Source organism: Doryrhamphus excisus, chromosome 13, assembly GCF_030265055.1.
Source record: "Doryrhamphus excisus isolate RoL2022-K1 chromosome 13, RoL_Dexc_1.0, whole genome shotgun sequence".
NCBI classification, from domain to species: Eukaryota; Metazoa; Chordata; class Actinopteri; order Syngnathiformes; family Syngnathidae; genus Doryrhamphus; species Doryrhamphus excisus.
In genome coordinates, this window is record NC_080478.1 from 14,817,672 (window position 1) to 14,833,840 (window position 16,169).

The following is a 16,169-nucleotide window of genomic DNA, read 5'->3' on the forward strand; positions in this document are numbered from 1 at the left end:
TTTGTCTGTATTAATTGACTGAAGAGACTTTTAAGCAACCATTTACACTCAAAAGTTTCCAGTAGGAATGTAAACTCTCGTTTTCTCCACATAATGTAAACAAAAAAAGTCTAAATAGACTTTGATCACCCATGCTATCTTCGCCCATGTCACTTCAACCTTGAAGAATTGAATTGAGTGAGAATTTACTTTTGGGTCTGTCACAAAAAGTGAATCTGTTCCGTGGTTCGTGTGTGGTCCCCATAAATCCAACCTACTTAGGAAATAAATATTTTGGTCTCATTTCCTAAAGTTATTTGGCTTCAAATGCCAATACTACATCTTCATTAAATACCAGATCATAGACAAATGTGGTGTGAGGCGTCTTCAAAGTGGTTCATTGAAGTTTTATTGGCACTCTGTAGAATAGCAGAGCTTTAATTGTATATATAAAAACCTTTAAGGAAAAATAGAGGGGAAAAAAAAGTGTCCTTTGACAACTTTAACTTTGTATTTTCTTACACAGTGCCCATTCCTGCTGTGAGAAGGATGGACGTCTATGATGAGCAGATGACCACCATGCGTGTGAGATGGGAGGCAGTACGAAGCGCTACAGGGTATATGCTGCTCTACAGCGCCATCAATGCAACCCAGCCGACTGTTGAGGAGGAGGTAAGCATTAGTGAGGTGTGAATAGACGAAAGCCCGTCAGTTGTTGATATCACGCTATGCTAAACATACAAACGCTTGAATTTGTAATTGCAAAGTACACAACAATGCAACGCTAAACACTAGTGATGACAGCCAGGTGACACATGAAGTTCAGAGCTACCATCCTAGGGTGACCATATTTTAATTACCCAAAACCAGGACCCGCTGCCCGGTAATAAGATACTAAAATGACACTTAATCAAATATGTCTCATCATTTCAATACATTTAAAGTTGGCCTCCTGTGTATGGATAGAAAATCAGTATATTACAAAATACTATTTATAGAAGAATATTAAAAGAATAGCACCGAAATGATACAAAAATCAGAAATACACAGGAACCTTAGTTAAGTCCTTGTTTAGTTTTGGAATGTAACAAATAATATTTGGGAAATTAAACCGCCATTGTGCACGATGACCCCAATTTCGGGGATCACATCACATGCAGCAGAGTGCCCTCACGCCACACAATTTCGGGTCCCAATGCACGGACAATAATAACCAGAACATTTTCATCACTTTCTGAAAAACAAAAAATATGACAGGATGTGACAGCAGGACATGTCCTGGGATAACAGGATGTTTGGTCGCCCTCGTGTTAGCATGCTCTTATCATTTAGGAGAGCGTCATCAAACACATGCAGTCTTTTGTATTTACTTTCCCATGAAACTCTGTGTTTTGTCTCCCACAGGTCAGAGTGGGTGGCGATACGACTGACATCCAGCTTGTGAAATTAATCCCCAACACAGCCTACTCACTGTCCCTCTTTGCCCTGCACGGGGAGTCAGCCAGTCAGCCACTGACCCAGCAGGGTGTCACACGTACGTAGCGACTGAATTGCTTAAAAATCCAAGAAATGATATTCACGCCTTACTTATTAAGTTGTCATTGCTCTCTTCTTCAGTGCCCCTGCCCCCTGCAGGAGAGCTACGGGTTCGGGATATCACCCATAGCGCTATGAGGCTCATTTGGGATGCTGCTCCTGGTCCAGTCCGCAAGTACCTCCTCACTTACAAGCCGGAGGGAGGAGAAGCTAAGGAGGTAAAAGTGTGATCCAAGTCTTTTATTTTGGTCTGGGGTATTAATAACACAGGGGGAAACTCTTTGACTGATGTCTCCATCAGCAAGCAAGGGTAACATAATGGAGACGGCAGCTGGCTGTATGAACCTTAAAAATCTTGTGTGAGTGAGTCTAATGAAAGGCTTGAGACAGTATGGTTTTACAGGGGTCAAAGGTTGGTTATGGTGCTGTTGAAGGGATAAACACGACATGGTTCCTCTTTTCCTTTTGGAAGACTTCATGTTCTGGAAACACATATGTGGAAGTGTCTCGTGGCCTGTCATTTTGATTGTGAAAAATGTACTGAGTAAGGAGGAGGAGGGGGGGTGTTCTGGCTGGAAAATAACATAATATTGCCGTTATGGATCATGGGAGTCTAATTCACTCAGTGACAGATTGGCACTCAAAACACAGACACCAAGATAAAAGGTTTTTGTCGCGTTTTGCGTTCCAAATAATGTCTGTTTTTGGAAATGTATTCGGGAAAAACGGACAAAATAGTGCAACAAAAATCTGAACTTGCATGTCTGTTTACAAATTGAAGTTGTGAATTTGAAATAATTTTATGCAATAATGTTAAATGGGTTCCTGCAGCTGGAAGTGAGTGGAACAATGACCAGCAGAATACTGGACAACCTGGTCTCGCAGACCGAGTATGCCCTGGCTGTTACTCCTATCTATGATGAGGGTCCTGGTCAGACAATGCTGGGCGAAGGAATCACTGGTAAGAATGAAGATGCAATGCCATTACAATCGTTATTTGTTCACTTTTTGGTGAAAGGTCAACCTAACGTCATTCCTAATCTTCAACCTTGCAGATGTGGTTCCTGCCCCAAAGAACCTTCGATTCTCAGAGGTGACCCAGACCAGCTTCAGAGCCACCTGGGAGCACGGAGCCCCTGATGTGGCGCTATATCGCATTGGCTGGACCAAGAGGGGAGACACGAACTTCCAATATGTAAGCTTGATTTATTATCAAGCACCTTTTATCGTATTTTCTTCTATTTCCATAATTTATTACCTCCTTTTTTATTTTTAAATGCAAATGTTATCGATGATGTGTATGCCACTAATAACAATACCATGTTCTCCCTTATCAGGCCATTCTGAACAATGACGTAACATCCCATGTCCTGGAGAACCTGGAGCCCGATACTCCCTATGACGTGTCTGTCACTGCCATCTATCCAGATGAGTCCGAGAGCGAGGATCTGCTTGGAACCGAGAGGACATGTAAGATGAGCATGCTGACTACTCTGCCATAAGGAATGAACACACACTCAACAATGTGATGCAATTGAACGTATCTCTATGGTGAAAGGCTTTATCAATGAAGAATATCACGAGTCAATGTTCAGTGAAGGGTGCACCCATTATCCCTTTCTATTTTTGCTTCTATAGTGTCCAGGAGAGGTGGTGTTTGTAAGTATATGTGTCAAAAAGGAAAAGAATGCCTTTCCTTTTCAATGATGAAAGCATGATTTCATATTTTTGGTCATCATCATCATCATCATCATCATCATCATCATCATCATCATCATCATTAAGCAAGCTCCTTCATCCATGCATATCTCCATTGGATCCATGCTGTAGCTGACACAGCCATTTACTTGAAGTGCTGTCCATCTTCCATCCATATCTGTGTGCTTGCCACCGTACTGCTCATCCCAATGAACTGCTCTCACTCAGTCATGTTAAATGGCTGAAGATGGAGTTCAAGTGCGCATGTTGTGACACACGGGGTTAAGAATTTCCCGTTTGTGAAGCCCATTTCATCATTCATTCATCTTTTCATCCATCCATTGCACTGACTCGTACATCCCATTCATCCATAAACGCCATCCCTGCTTCAGAAAAGATACAATCCCTTGGATTAGTCATCTTTTCTTGCTTTAAAGCAGCATATCCTTGATATTCATATCACATAAAAAAAAGCATGTTAGTTATCTTGTATTTTGATGGCAAATGTGTATTTGTCACATGATACAAAAGGGTCCATTGACTTAGTCAATGACCGGAATATCAAGGACTGCATCTTTAAAAGCATTTTTAAGCAAATTGATGAAACATGACCATTGCCATACTGACAAGGTTGTAATTCTCCCGTTCGTGCATGTGTTCTCCAGCACCTAACGCCCCTCCCTCCAACCTGGTTGTGTTCAATGAAACAACCACCAGCCTGAACGCCAGGTGGAACCCAGCTCCAGGCCGTGTCCAGAATTACAGGATCACCTACGTGCCCACTTCTGGAGGCAGGACCCAAACTGTAAGTTACATTTTAATCACAACACAAACTTAGAACTTAAGATTCCTCAACGTCAGCGCTTCGCTTTTTGAAACATAATTAATGTGTGACATTTTAAACCAGTTTGGAAATGAGACGAATAACCAAAGTATCAAAATCATAAGGATTTATAAAAATCCCAAGATTGACGGTTACTATGGTACTCATTATGTCATTGTATGGTCATATCACCTCGTACTTCGGTGTGTGACAAAAAAATAAATAAAAATACAAAATAAAAAAAAATTAAATTATATCAGGAAGTGAACAAATGTAACAGTTACTGATTGTAAAAGTACCAGCTGGAGGGGTAGGACTTAATAAGCTTTTCTTCTTCCTACTCCTTTTGGACATGTGGAACTCTGAACTGATTGTGATGCATTCAATTGTAATCTGATGCATGTTGAAATGAAATTAAACCATTACCATTGCATGGCTAGATTTGATGTTATGGTTACTTGCAGCCATACGCAGACTTTAATGTGCAGTCAGACAAACAAGACTTCTTAATTTTTAACTCAATATGATTTCTTCCTTCCTCCAGAGGTAGAATTTCCTCCAAGTTATATTTGTAACTTGCTCAAACTGCACCCGTTTTGCATTAATGTAGTTTACTCTAAGTAAAATCCCTTAAGCTGTTGTTTGGAAAGCAACACGTTCCTTTGCATTTTTTTCTAACAGTGAAGACTGTGTCCCACTGGTTATTGGCACTCTATAAAATTGGTTTCTTTTGCTTGGTTGACATTAGGTCCATGCTAATGCATACACTCCAGCAGCATACAGACTCTGATCAACTCTCAGAGTTGGCTTTTTGTATAATTTACTGCAGCGTGATAAGTAACAGATATAGTGATACTTTAATACCACAACGTATGGCCTTAAACATTTGTCGTACTAGCGGAGGCAGCAAATGACTAACACCCATTTGCCTCTTTCATATGATTTACTGACAGATGCTGTTTGCAGGTTCAGTTCGGCCTCACATGGTTTTATTTATACTAGACTAGACAGAGTGTTTTCCTCTGAAGAATGTGATGAAAAGTGGTTACCCTGGGGATAGCTCCATCATATCAAATTGACAGATGGATGAGAAAGTGAATGTTAAAAAGCTAATGTCAGCCAAGTTAACTGTGGTGAAGATATCTTGGGCGGTATTGCATACTTGCTTTATCTAGGAAAACAGATTACATCTGACAAAAATGTCTTCACGCTCATGAAACATCATTTTGGTTTGTTGCATTTGAGAGTAGAATTTCTAACATGTTGCAAACACACATTTCATAGCATCATTCATTGTATATGTTTGGACTAAAATGTTCTTACTTCCCTAATAGGCCCAGGTTGGCGGGAAGAAGACCACTCTTTTCATGCCCAAGCTAACGCCTGACACCGAATACTCCATCAGCGTGGTGGCGGTTTACCCCCGAGGAGTCAGCAGGGAGCTGAATGGACTTGGCAGGACCAGTAAGATGTTACACTTTGGATACTTCCAAATTACTGCACAAGTATCAACAGGAGCGTCTTTAATGAATATTTACAGCGGTTAAGCAAGCTTGCGGCTTGTGGTGTAATGAGTTGATTTCTTTTATGTCAGAACCTCTTGGTGGTGTCAGGAACCTGCGAGTCACTGATCCAACCACCAGCACCCTGAATGTCCAATGGGAGCCTGCTGACGGCAACGTGCGACAGTATAGAATCTTCTATGTACCTGCAGCTGGTGGCCAGGAGGACATGGTAAGCTCAGAAGTCACCAAAAAATGATTTACCAGTATTTTCCTGAAGTGGGTCTCACTAAAACTTCTAATTTATAAACGGTTCTTAATGAAGCTTGCTTGATCCTTGTAGTCCTAATGAGATTACTACCAGTGGTCATAGCTTCCCCCTGATGTTACTCCTGTTGTCGCTCCATCAGGTCCAAGTATCAGGCAACACATACAACACAGTGCTGAAGAACCTTGAGTCCGATACCGTCTACACTGTTACTGTGGTTCCTGTTTACCCATCTGGAGAGGGTCAGCGCATGTCGGAAAACGGCAAAACACGTAAGTTCAGCCCATCAATGACCACTAGTGCACTTCAGGTCCTTGGAAGACTGAGGTCTAATGTTGATGAAAGCATCTTTTCACGTCTTGATGAATATTATGAATGTTCAATGAAAGGTGCGCCCATTATACCCTTTTATTTTTTGCCTCTATAGTGTCCAGCAATGGTGGTTCCTGTAAGTATATATGTAAACAGGAAAATTATGCTAGTCATTTTTAAGGAATGAAAGCATGATTTCATGCTCATCATCATTGATCATCATCATCATCATTATCAAGCAAAGCATTTAACACATCCGCATTTAAAATGACAAAACCAGTTACTTTAAAGGTCCCACATTATAGTCTCAGACGTCCCACAAAATGTGTATTCTAAGTGTTACCCAAATCTAGCCCTGATGCTGGAATGTAGACAGTTTAAAAATGCTTCTAGTCAGCCTGATTAGGAGCACGAAGAGTTTGTGTCTGTAGCTTTAATGCTAATGAGCTGAACTGAACAGGCTCTAAGGACACATATAACTGTACTAACAACAATTATATATAATAGGGGACCTTTAAGTGCTGTACATGTTCCATCCATGTCTGTGTTCCTGTCACCCAATGCCGTTAATGAGAATATTTTCATTTATTTAAGTAATGCCGGATAGAGTTCAAATGTGCATGTCAAGTTTTGAAGCTCATTCCATCATTCATCCATCCATCCATCCATCATTCGTCTATTCATTATTCCATTCTACCATCCATCCATTGCACTGACTGTTCCATCCATTAATCCATCCCTGCTTTGGAAAATATACAATATTTTGCATGGGCAATCCGAAGAAGCACATTTTGATATAACAGTTATTTGTAAAAGGACTGGCATATCAATGGTCCATTGGTTGAGAAGCCTCTCATCCATCCTACAGTGACTAGCTGTACTGACAAGGATGTAATTGTCATGTATGTGCTTGTGTTCTCCGGCACCCAAGACTCCACCCATCAATGAATTGAAATGGTTACACCCTTGGAAGATTGACACATCGCATGACTACATTATTGTGATGAAGATGTCTTGCCAGGATTAACTTAGAAGTCTTCTACCGCTAGTTTGCACGCCTCTAGAACAGACAGTCCTCAGTGATTAGTTTCATAATATATCACACCACCTAGACCAAAATGATTGTATATACCATAAGTTTCCCAGGAGATCAATCATAAAGCAGGATTAGCAGCATCAGCAAAGTCTGGCTCTGTGGGTAGAGACTTTCCAGTTTCTCCCACAGCTTCAAACCGCCAACCTCTGCTGGGATTGAGTCAGCATTTTGTGGGTTGATTGCGTAGGAAGGAATTCCTCTGCTGGCAGTATTATAATAGTGTTTCTTTTTTCTTTACTGTAATATTGTTCATTTGCAGGTTGGAATGTAGGGTGGTGGTCAGGATAATGGTGGGGCTGGGGTATCAGGGGAGGGAACGGATTGGCTAATTGGCTCTAAGTATACGGAAGAAAGTAGGGGAAAAGAAACAGAATAAAGAGCTTAAATGAATAGAGATCATTATATATTTTATGGTCTTCAACTTACTTGGAGAAGGTCACGCAATATGTCTGCTACCATTTCCCTTTTTTAATAATAGTCCTTAATATTTAGTGGTTTTTCTCTCCCCAACCCCAACCTTTAATGCACCACGACTGCAAAATAACCTTTGACTTTGTACTTCCAGTTGCTTTTGCTGCTACTACATTGTCAAGTCCATTCAACTTCAGGATCTTCTCTCACTATTCACTCCCTGTTTATTGTACTTTAAAAATTCAAAGCGGCTACAGGCAACCAGCTTTAGCTTGTGAAACTACGGAAGCACTCTCTCTGTGTTTTGCCCACTGTGTTCCCCCCCCCCCCTGCGTTTATGGGGTTATAATGGGAAAGCAGCACAAAAGCTCAAAACATCTGCTTTGGATTTTTTTGAATGTGAGCGGCACACAGGGCTTCACATACACCTTGTATGTCCTTTTCATTCACCTTTTAAGGCACTGACAGGAAGGTTCCTGTTGATAGCGGTTATTCTTCAACAATGTCTTCAACTTGTCTCTGCTGGTTGTAGGGCAATGTTGTTCATGTTTTATGAAAACGTTCTCAGTGTGTCTAAAGGAGGATTGAAGTGATATTTGGGAAGGGACTCACAAAAGGTGGCTGTGAGACACATGCTGATTCGCTCACCCATTTAAGGGGTCGACAACCTTTACTATCAAAAGAGCCATTTTACCCACTCGCTCACAAAAGTAGACTGGAGCCGCAAAACATAATTTAAAAACAATATCTAATAAACGTTCAAAAGTTTGAATCTTTCTTAATTTGAACAAGTTTAAACAGCAGAATACAGCAAATAGAAGTGCAATGTGCATGTGTAATGCAAGCCAACTCACCGAGTAATGACAGTATCATCTTGGTTTAATCAGAATCAGAATCAGAAAAGGGTTTATTGCCAGGTATGATCAAACACATACTAGGAATTTGTTTTGGTATAGTAGGTGCAGACACATCTATTAAAAAAGAATGAAAAATACAAAATATACAGTATAAATATATGTACACAGTCTGTTTTTTGTTTGTTATTCCGGAAGTGCAGTCTTAAACCTCAATACCTGATGCCTGAAGAAATGTGCAGCGACGTGCTTTTAATTGACTGCCATTTGGAGGGAATTTTGGGGTATCAAAGTAGTTCAGAGGAGAAAAAGAGGACTTGATGAAGTACTCTTGCTAGTATACAGTCTCACAGAAAGTCTGATTTTTTTTTTCATTACAAAGATGCATATTTTTCTTGTTTGGGTGTTATATATATGTTAAAAATACTTATAAATATCACAAAGAGGCGGGTTGCTGACCCCTGACCTACGTAGTTGTAGTACCTGGGCAGTCTGGGTTCCAGGTATGCCACAATAGGTAATGACCGCTGATTGCTCATTAGGAGAACGCATTTTGTAATTCTGTTGGACATTGCAATCGTAGTTTTTTTCCAAGTGTTGCATTCACTGAGGCGTGGATCTCCCAGTTTTCTCCCACGACTGTAGCAGTAGTATTCTGAAGTGCAAAACCAATGAGCATGTGAGATCTCAGGTCTCAGGTTCCACACCAAACTCTGCCAACCTATCTTTGTGCATGGGTTGCAGTCATGTAGCAAAGGTAGATAGAAGTGTCCAGGTTGTCTTAACATGACGTTTTATTTGGATTCAAACATAACAGAGCCCTGATTGTGTTTTTGCGTACGCCATGCTGACATCTGTGGATTCTTGCACCTAAACTAAGTCTGTTTTATCTCATCCTTTCTCTCCATCCATCTTCTCAATCGAACGACTTACTCTGCTGCCCTTTAACCTCTCTCTCTCATCACTCGTCTCTCGCTGTGCAACCGTCCTCTCATCATTTTCTACTGTCTCTTTTACCTTTTCCTGACCCTGACCTTTTCTTTCTTTATCTTGCTCTCTCTCTCCATCTTCGACCATTCTTGATTCTGCAGTGGAGCGTCAACCTGTCAGGAACATCCAAGTATTCAACCCTACAACCAACACACTAAACGTTCGGTGGGAGCATGCCACTGGTCCAGTTCTGCAGTACAGGGTGGTCTACGCTCCAGTTACTGGTGCCAAGCCTGCTGAATCGGTAAGTTTCCGTTCCGGAAGTGGGCATAAATGCATATTTTAATGCCTACAGCAGCGTCTTTTCCTGAAGTCAAACGTTATACAAACTCAAACATCAAATGATTTATTCTGAGAGGATAATTGTGGGTTTATGTGGGAGCACATGTGATCCAACCACCATCCCACCTTTGACCAGAATTTACAGTACCATTACATTTGCCACCAGGAATGTAACAGCCACATAGTGAGCCTGTTAAAAGCTAAACATTCGTCTGTTCACCAAATGGTTTATATGCTTTTACACCTGCGCATTTGCATGAACTGCGTTCATCAAAGCAGAAGTTCTTTAATTGCAAATCCGGCTGTACAGTATGTGACATCTGGGACCAGAGTTACAACATCTTCCCTTGGAAAGAATTTTCATGAATATGTAAACAACTTTTGAAGTGGTTTATGATATGACATCATTGGCTCTTTCTGTTGTCTGCTTCAAATAGTGAAGATTTCAGGCTCAGGCCTTCTTTGAGGTGCATTAGATTAGCATGTTTAAATATAAACTTCGGCTTGACAGCTTTACCTGTTGCTGGCCTTGATATTCTCGCAGAGTCTCCAACAACTGAGTTCTCACGCATGTGTTCACACTGTGTGTGAAAGACATGGCCTTTGCGGCTGTCAAACATACTCTGTAACTTCAAAGGAATAGTTGGCTCTTCCTTTCACTCAGTGTTGACAGCAATGGGGCTGATGAGTTAAAGGGATGCATTATGGATGTACAACATACTTGTGTGTATCAAGAGAGAGGGGAAAGGTCTTTGTGGGTGCAATTGGTGGGAGGATGAGTGTTATTATTGATGTTACGAGCAGGAGTATTCAAAGGCAGGTAGACACAGCTGGGTAGAATGGCACAAACCATTAAATGGTAACTAGGAAATGGTAAGAACTAAAATAATCAAAATAATGATATGAATGTGAGTGTGAATGGTTGTTTGTCTATATGTGCCCTGTGATTGGCTGGCGACCAGTCCAGGGTGCACCCCGCCTCTCGCCTGAAGACAGCTGGGATAGGCTCCAGCACCCCCGCGACCCTCGTGAGTTAAAAGCGTTAGAAAATAAATGAATGAATGATAAATATATTAATTATAATATTAATAATATATTATTAATAATATATAATAATTATTATATTATTATATTAAATTACATTATATTAAATGTGTTAATTGTATGTCCCAGTTTTCATATAATTCGGTTTTCGTCAAAAATTTTCGGAAAAGTGTTTTTTTCAGTTATTGTACAATATTGTACGTACAAATAATAATGAAAAATTGCCCAAATAAAGCACCTTCTGTGCTGCTCACTCACTGTTAGTGATTCTTTTTGTTGAGTGCGACAAGACACTATTGAATTAAAATCTATTTTTGTTAATATTTCCTATAGGAAAAATTGCCTCTGTTTTCATACGTTACGATTTTCACCTGACCATTTGGAATGAAATGACAAAAAGAGTGTTGTTGTACAGTAGAATGACATTACGACACAGCCCCTGCTTGGTCAAAGAATCTAATTGATAGTCAACAATCCAAAGAGAACAGTTATAATCTGGGTGACAACACAACATTCATATTTTATGGTTGGATGCAGATTTTGGTACCAGGGACCAGCACCACGGCCTTTTTGCAGCAGCTGATCCCAGACACTGATTACAATGTCGCAGTGGTTGCCTTGTACAGTGATGGCGAAGGACCCACCATCAGTGACAACGGCAAAACCCGTAAGAAGAACTCTGTCCTGTACCCACTGTCACTAATAACGGGGTAGATTTGAAGTCATTCCTCACGCTGTTCTCCCACAGGCCCACGGGCTGGCCCTAGGAACATGAATGTGTATGATCCCACCACTTCTACTCTCTCTGTGAGCTGGGAACATGCTGATGGTCCTGTCACTCAATACCGCATCACCTATGCCCCGACTACTGGAGATCCCATTGAGGAATATGTAAGCATATGCAGAACTTTTACTTTACATAGGCACTATTTATGGTTATAAGGTAAACTAATAAATTAACAAGCCCTATTGTTATTACAATGGATCTTTATTTTGTTGGTTAACTGTAAAGTTTTTGTCTTATGTTATGTAGACTACGGTCCAAGGCAACAGAAACAATGTAGTCCTGCAGAACCTGGATCCAGACACCCCATACAATATCAAAGTTACTGCCATCTATGCTGATGGACCAGGAGGAGAACTGGAAGGAGATGGTCGCACAGGTACAAACTATGCAACACTTCCATTAGAGGTGGATGCGTCCTCATCCACAGATTTTGTCCACAGTAGAAACATTCCACCCTTGGAATTCACAGCAGAAAATCTGAATGGACTATGTACTGATTAAAATCCTGAATTATTGCAGAAAAAGACATTCTTGACCGATCGCACTGGCCGAGCCAAAAGAACCACGGTTAATGCCAGAGGATTACAAAATGGCTTTTCTCCAGTTAGGGAGAGCTGTTGCTTAGAGTGCTGGCTAGCATTCTACCTATTTTGGCCCTGAATAAAAACATTAAAACGTTATATCATGGCACAATCTGCTTTCGGAGGTTGTGTCATGTGGCTTCTCCATCGCTTCTTCACACCATCATTCACAAGCAAGAAATAGAAATTCCAAGTATCTGTATCTTGCTGCTATGATAGAAACACCGTAGTTATTGTTTTGCATCATCTTTCCTACAGCGGCTATGCTTGGACCGAGGAACCTTCGTGTTTCTGATGAATGGTACACTCGCTTCAAAGTCTCCTGGGATCCCGTTCCTTCAAGGGTTACCGGATACAAGCTCATCTACCAGCCTGAGGGTATGAAGATGTCATTATTGAGTCTTTGGTAGCAGACGCCGTATTGGAACATTCTGTCTGCTTCCTGTTTCCTCTCAGGCTCTGACGAGTCCTCAGAGGTGTTTGTTGGAGACGTCACTTCTCACCAACTGAATAACCTGAAACCTGGAACCACCTATGACCTGAAGGTCCTGGCACAGTATAGCACAGGCATGAGCGGCCCTCTGATTGGCCAAGGCACCACATGTAAGTCATGTTGTCTCTGAAACAATTGTAGTAAAAATGAAGACTTTTGTCAAAGCAGAACAAGTTGAAGAATGTCTGTTTCTTTTTAGTGTACCTGAATGTGACAGACTTGACCACCTACAACGTTGGCTACGATTCATTCTGCATCCGCTGGGCCCAGCATAGAGCAGCCACCTCCTACAGACTTGAAGTCCAACCCGTTGACCGTGAGTTCTTCAGTATGGAGCTAAATGACATTTTATCTGATTAGTTTCTACAGCTATGATCTTTGTTCACACAGGCTCTAAGAGCGGAGCTCAGGAGATCACTGTCAGAAGCTCCGAGAGCAGTCACTGCTTTAACGGCTTGACCCCTGACACCCTCTACACTGCCACTGTGTACACCCAGACCCCCAGCATGGAGGGGCCTGGGGTTAGTGTCAACGAGAGAACATGTAAGATCACATCCATTGTAACATATGTATATATACCATACCACACCATAGCATTTCCACTATTATGTAATTTTGTTTCCGTCTTTAGTGGTGAAACCCACCGAGGAGCCAACCGAGCCCCCCACGCCTCCTCCCCCAGCAACAGTCCCACCATCATTGGATGGTAGGGAAAGCATTCACATATAAAGTCACAGAAATAAATCGATTTACGATTTAACCATTGATGTGTTTGTAGTCTGCAGAGGTGCCAAGGCAGACCTGGTCTTCCTCATCGATGGCTCCTGGAGTATCGGAGACGAGAGCTTTCACAAGGTCATCCAGTTTGTCAAAAGCATGACTGGTGCCTTCGACGTCATCAGCCCCCGTGGAATGCAGGTCAGAAGAAACTTTCTGATACTCGGTTGCTTTCCAATGGCACCTGAATGGCCAGTTTATTGTATTTTAATGTGTTTATTGTCACACTTTTTCCATTTCAACAGGTTGCATTTGTGCAATACAGCGATGACGCAAAGACGGAGTTCAAGCTCAACACCTACCATGACAAGGGTGTCGTTATATCAGCTTTGCAGAATGTCCGTTACAGAGGAGGAAACACCAAGACAGGTACTCATCTTGAAAGTGTGCATCTGCAAGTTGGAATCATCAAGTGTCATTTTGGAGCTGATTCCGCTCGTCTTTTTACTCATTCCTGAAGGCATCGCTCTGAAGCACGTGTACGAGAAGGTGTTCACTTCTGACAGTGGAATGAGGAGGAATGTCCCCAAGGTGCTTGTGGTGGTCACTGATGGACGCTCCCAGGATGATGTCAAGAAGAGTGCCCTGCAGTTGCAGCAGTCAGGTATGTGTGGAAAAGAACAAAATAGTAATAATAATAATACTAGCAAGCGCACTTTCCCCTTTACTCCCTTTAACCGTTTACCAGTCCCCATTGGCCATGGCTTTAACCAAATGTTTCATGTGACTTGAATTGATTGCCTCAATTCCACATTACCAAATACCCATACTGGGCTACAGTAAAGTACTAAAGTACTGTAATACTAGACCCAGGCATGACGTGCTCCGGGCACTGGCAGCTCATGCTGTCCCACTGGTGTGGATCAAGGAGTTCCCTCATTTGGTCATTATAATGTGAATGGAACTGTCCACCCCAGAATCAACATGTCATAGACTGTTATGTTTTATGGCCTCCTCCTCATCTACCAGCTTGTCCATTTTTGGTAACATTTCAGTCTTTTTAGTTCAAATTATAACCCCCCTCAGGGATGATTTTTTTTGGTGTTGTTTTTAACCATTGCTTTGCCTCCACAGGCTACAGTGTATTTGTGGTTGGAGTCGCTGACGTGGACATGGCGGAGTTGAGAAACATTGGAAGCAAGCCCAGTGAAAGGCACGTGTTTGTGGTAGATGACTACGACGCATTCGACAAGATCCAGGACAACCTGATCACGTTTATCTGTGAAACTGCGACTTCCAGTAAGATTTGATTATGTTCTTCTTGAATGTCTTTCAAGGGGTAAACATGACTTTTGTAATGTCTTGGTATAGTTGACTGGAGCACCTGTAGAGGTTGCAGGAAGCTCACTTATTGAGGCACATTTCTATTAATCTATTGCCAGAGGAAGTGCATGCAAACATGGATGAATTACCTTAATTGGCTTTTCCAAACCTTTATAACTTTATGTTTTTGCTTTAGCTTGCCCTCTGATCTACATCAATGGATACACCACACCCGGTAAGAATCACACACTGCATTACTACAACGCTGTTGTGCAGTGATGGCTTCCACTACATGACACGTTTGTGTTGTTTATACATTTTTAGGATTCCGGATGCTGGAGGCTTTCAACATCACAGACAAGACATTTGCCGGCATGAATGGTGTCTCTATGGAGCCAGGCTCGTTCAACAGCTACATTGCATACAGACTGCATAAAGACGCCTTCTTAAATCAGCCCACCAAGTAAGAGCTGACGTATTATCATATGTATATGATGTGTATAATCATACATCCGATTGGCTCAGATGTTGTCCAGCCCACAGTCATTACTCATAATGATGCTCAATTTCCCCTGCAGTCAAAGGGATTACCCTCAGCAAGCCTTTGGGAATATGCCTTAATTGTTGTACAATATGATGTGCAAGCGACATTCCTCCTCTTCCTGTTGACGTCTTACTCTGATGGGTTAAAGGATTTGTCTTTTTTTGTGGCGTTAAGCTTCTACAAAACCACTCATACCGTGATTTGAGTGTAGAGATCTCCATTAATATAATTCTTCCACAATACTAAACACTTCCACTTGTAGTCAGGAAGATGGGACATCAAATACTTTCAACATGAAAGCAATGCTTGCATGCCCACAAGGCCAAGTGGTAATGATTTACCTTTTAGAGTCACAGACTAGATGTTTTGTGTTATGTTGTTTTCATGGTTTCATCTTCACAATGAGTTCTGATTCATAACAATATGTCTTAAACCCAACAGAGAGATCCACCCGGAAGGTCTCCCCCCATCTTACACCATCGTCCTACTCTTCCGACTCCTACCTGATACACCTTCGGAACCTTTTGATGTTTGGCAGATTGCTGACAGAAACAACAACCCGGAGGTTGGACTCACCATCAATCGTAAGGCTCTTATTTTTGGTCTTCAGCGGGAGCACAAAGATGTTGTGGCGTTTAAATTCATGGAGCTGTCACGACTACTTTACTTTGATTTATTTCAGATTTTGGCTTGCTTGAGTTGGCTTCCTTCTTTTATTAAATTTAAATTTTAAACAAGTATCTTTTACCTCTGTAATTGCACATGTGGTAAATGCATGCAAATGATTAGGAGCACGGACTAAATCCCGCCATAACCTCCTTGTTATCCCCCCCCCCCCCATCCGCTTGCCACCATGTGTTCTGTATAGTACCGTCTGCACTTTGCGTGCCGCTCAATCGTAGCCTTCATCAAAGCTTCCTCTCTTTCCA

General features: G+C 41.6%; 1 protein-coding gene across 5 annotated transcripts in view; it reads left to right on the plus strand.

The window, feature by feature from the left end:
• Nucleotides 1-16,169, plus strand: part of col12a1a (collagen, type XII, alpha 1a) — a 51,864-nt gene that overhangs the window by 20,184 nt on the left and 15,511 nt on the right. For 2 of the 5 annotated variants that reach the window (XM_058090210.1, XM_058090214.1), the window contains exons 24-51: nt 506-651; nt 1,384-1,513; nt 1,597-1,733; nt 2,347-2,476; nt 2,571-2,710; nt 2,853-2,985; nt 3,154-3,174; nt 3,879-4,018; nt 5,371-5,500; nt 5,631-5,770; nt 5,949-6,078; nt 6,234-6,254; nt 9,571-9,713; nt 11,333-11,462; nt 11,544-11,686; nt 11,829-11,958; nt 12,422-12,541; nt 12,620-12,766; nt 12,856-12,972; nt 13,047-13,199; nt 13,288-13,362; nt 13,435-13,574; nt 13,679-13,802; nt 13,894-14,037; nt 14,508-14,672; nt 14,893-14,931; nt 15,021-15,159; nt 15,682-15,824. In XM_058090210.1, coding sequence (XP_057946193.1) covers nt 506-651; nt 1,384-1,513; nt 1,597-1,733; nt 2,347-2,476; nt 2,571-2,710; nt 2,853-2,985; nt 3,154-3,174; nt 3,879-4,018; nt 5,371-5,500; nt 5,631-5,770; nt 5,949-6,078; nt 6,234-6,254; nt 9,571-9,713; nt 11,333-11,462; nt 11,544-11,686; nt 11,829-11,958; nt 12,422-12,541; nt 12,620-12,766; nt 12,856-12,972; nt 13,047-13,199; nt 13,288-13,362; nt 13,435-13,574; nt 13,679-13,802; nt 13,894-14,037; nt 14,508-14,672; nt 14,893-14,931; nt 15,021-15,159; nt 15,682-15,824 — 3,450 coding nt within the window. The remainder of the gene's footprint in view (nt 1-505; nt 652-1,383; nt 1,514-1,596; nt 1,734-2,346; nt 2,477-2,570; nt 2,711-2,852; nt 2,986-3,153; nt 3,175-3,878; nt 4,019-5,370; nt 5,501-5,630; nt 5,771-5,948; nt 6,079-6,233; nt 6,255-9,570; nt 9,714-11,332; nt 11,463-11,543; nt 11,687-11,828; nt 11,959-12,421; nt 12,542-12,619; nt 12,767-12,855; nt 12,973-13,046; nt 13,200-13,287; nt 13,363-13,434; nt 13,575-13,678; nt 13,803-13,893; nt 14,038-14,507; nt 14,673-14,892; nt 14,932-15,020; nt 15,160-15,681; nt 15,825-16,169) is intronic. The other 3 variants (XM_058090211.1, XM_058090215.1, XM_058090212.1) reach the window with 2 other exon arrangements.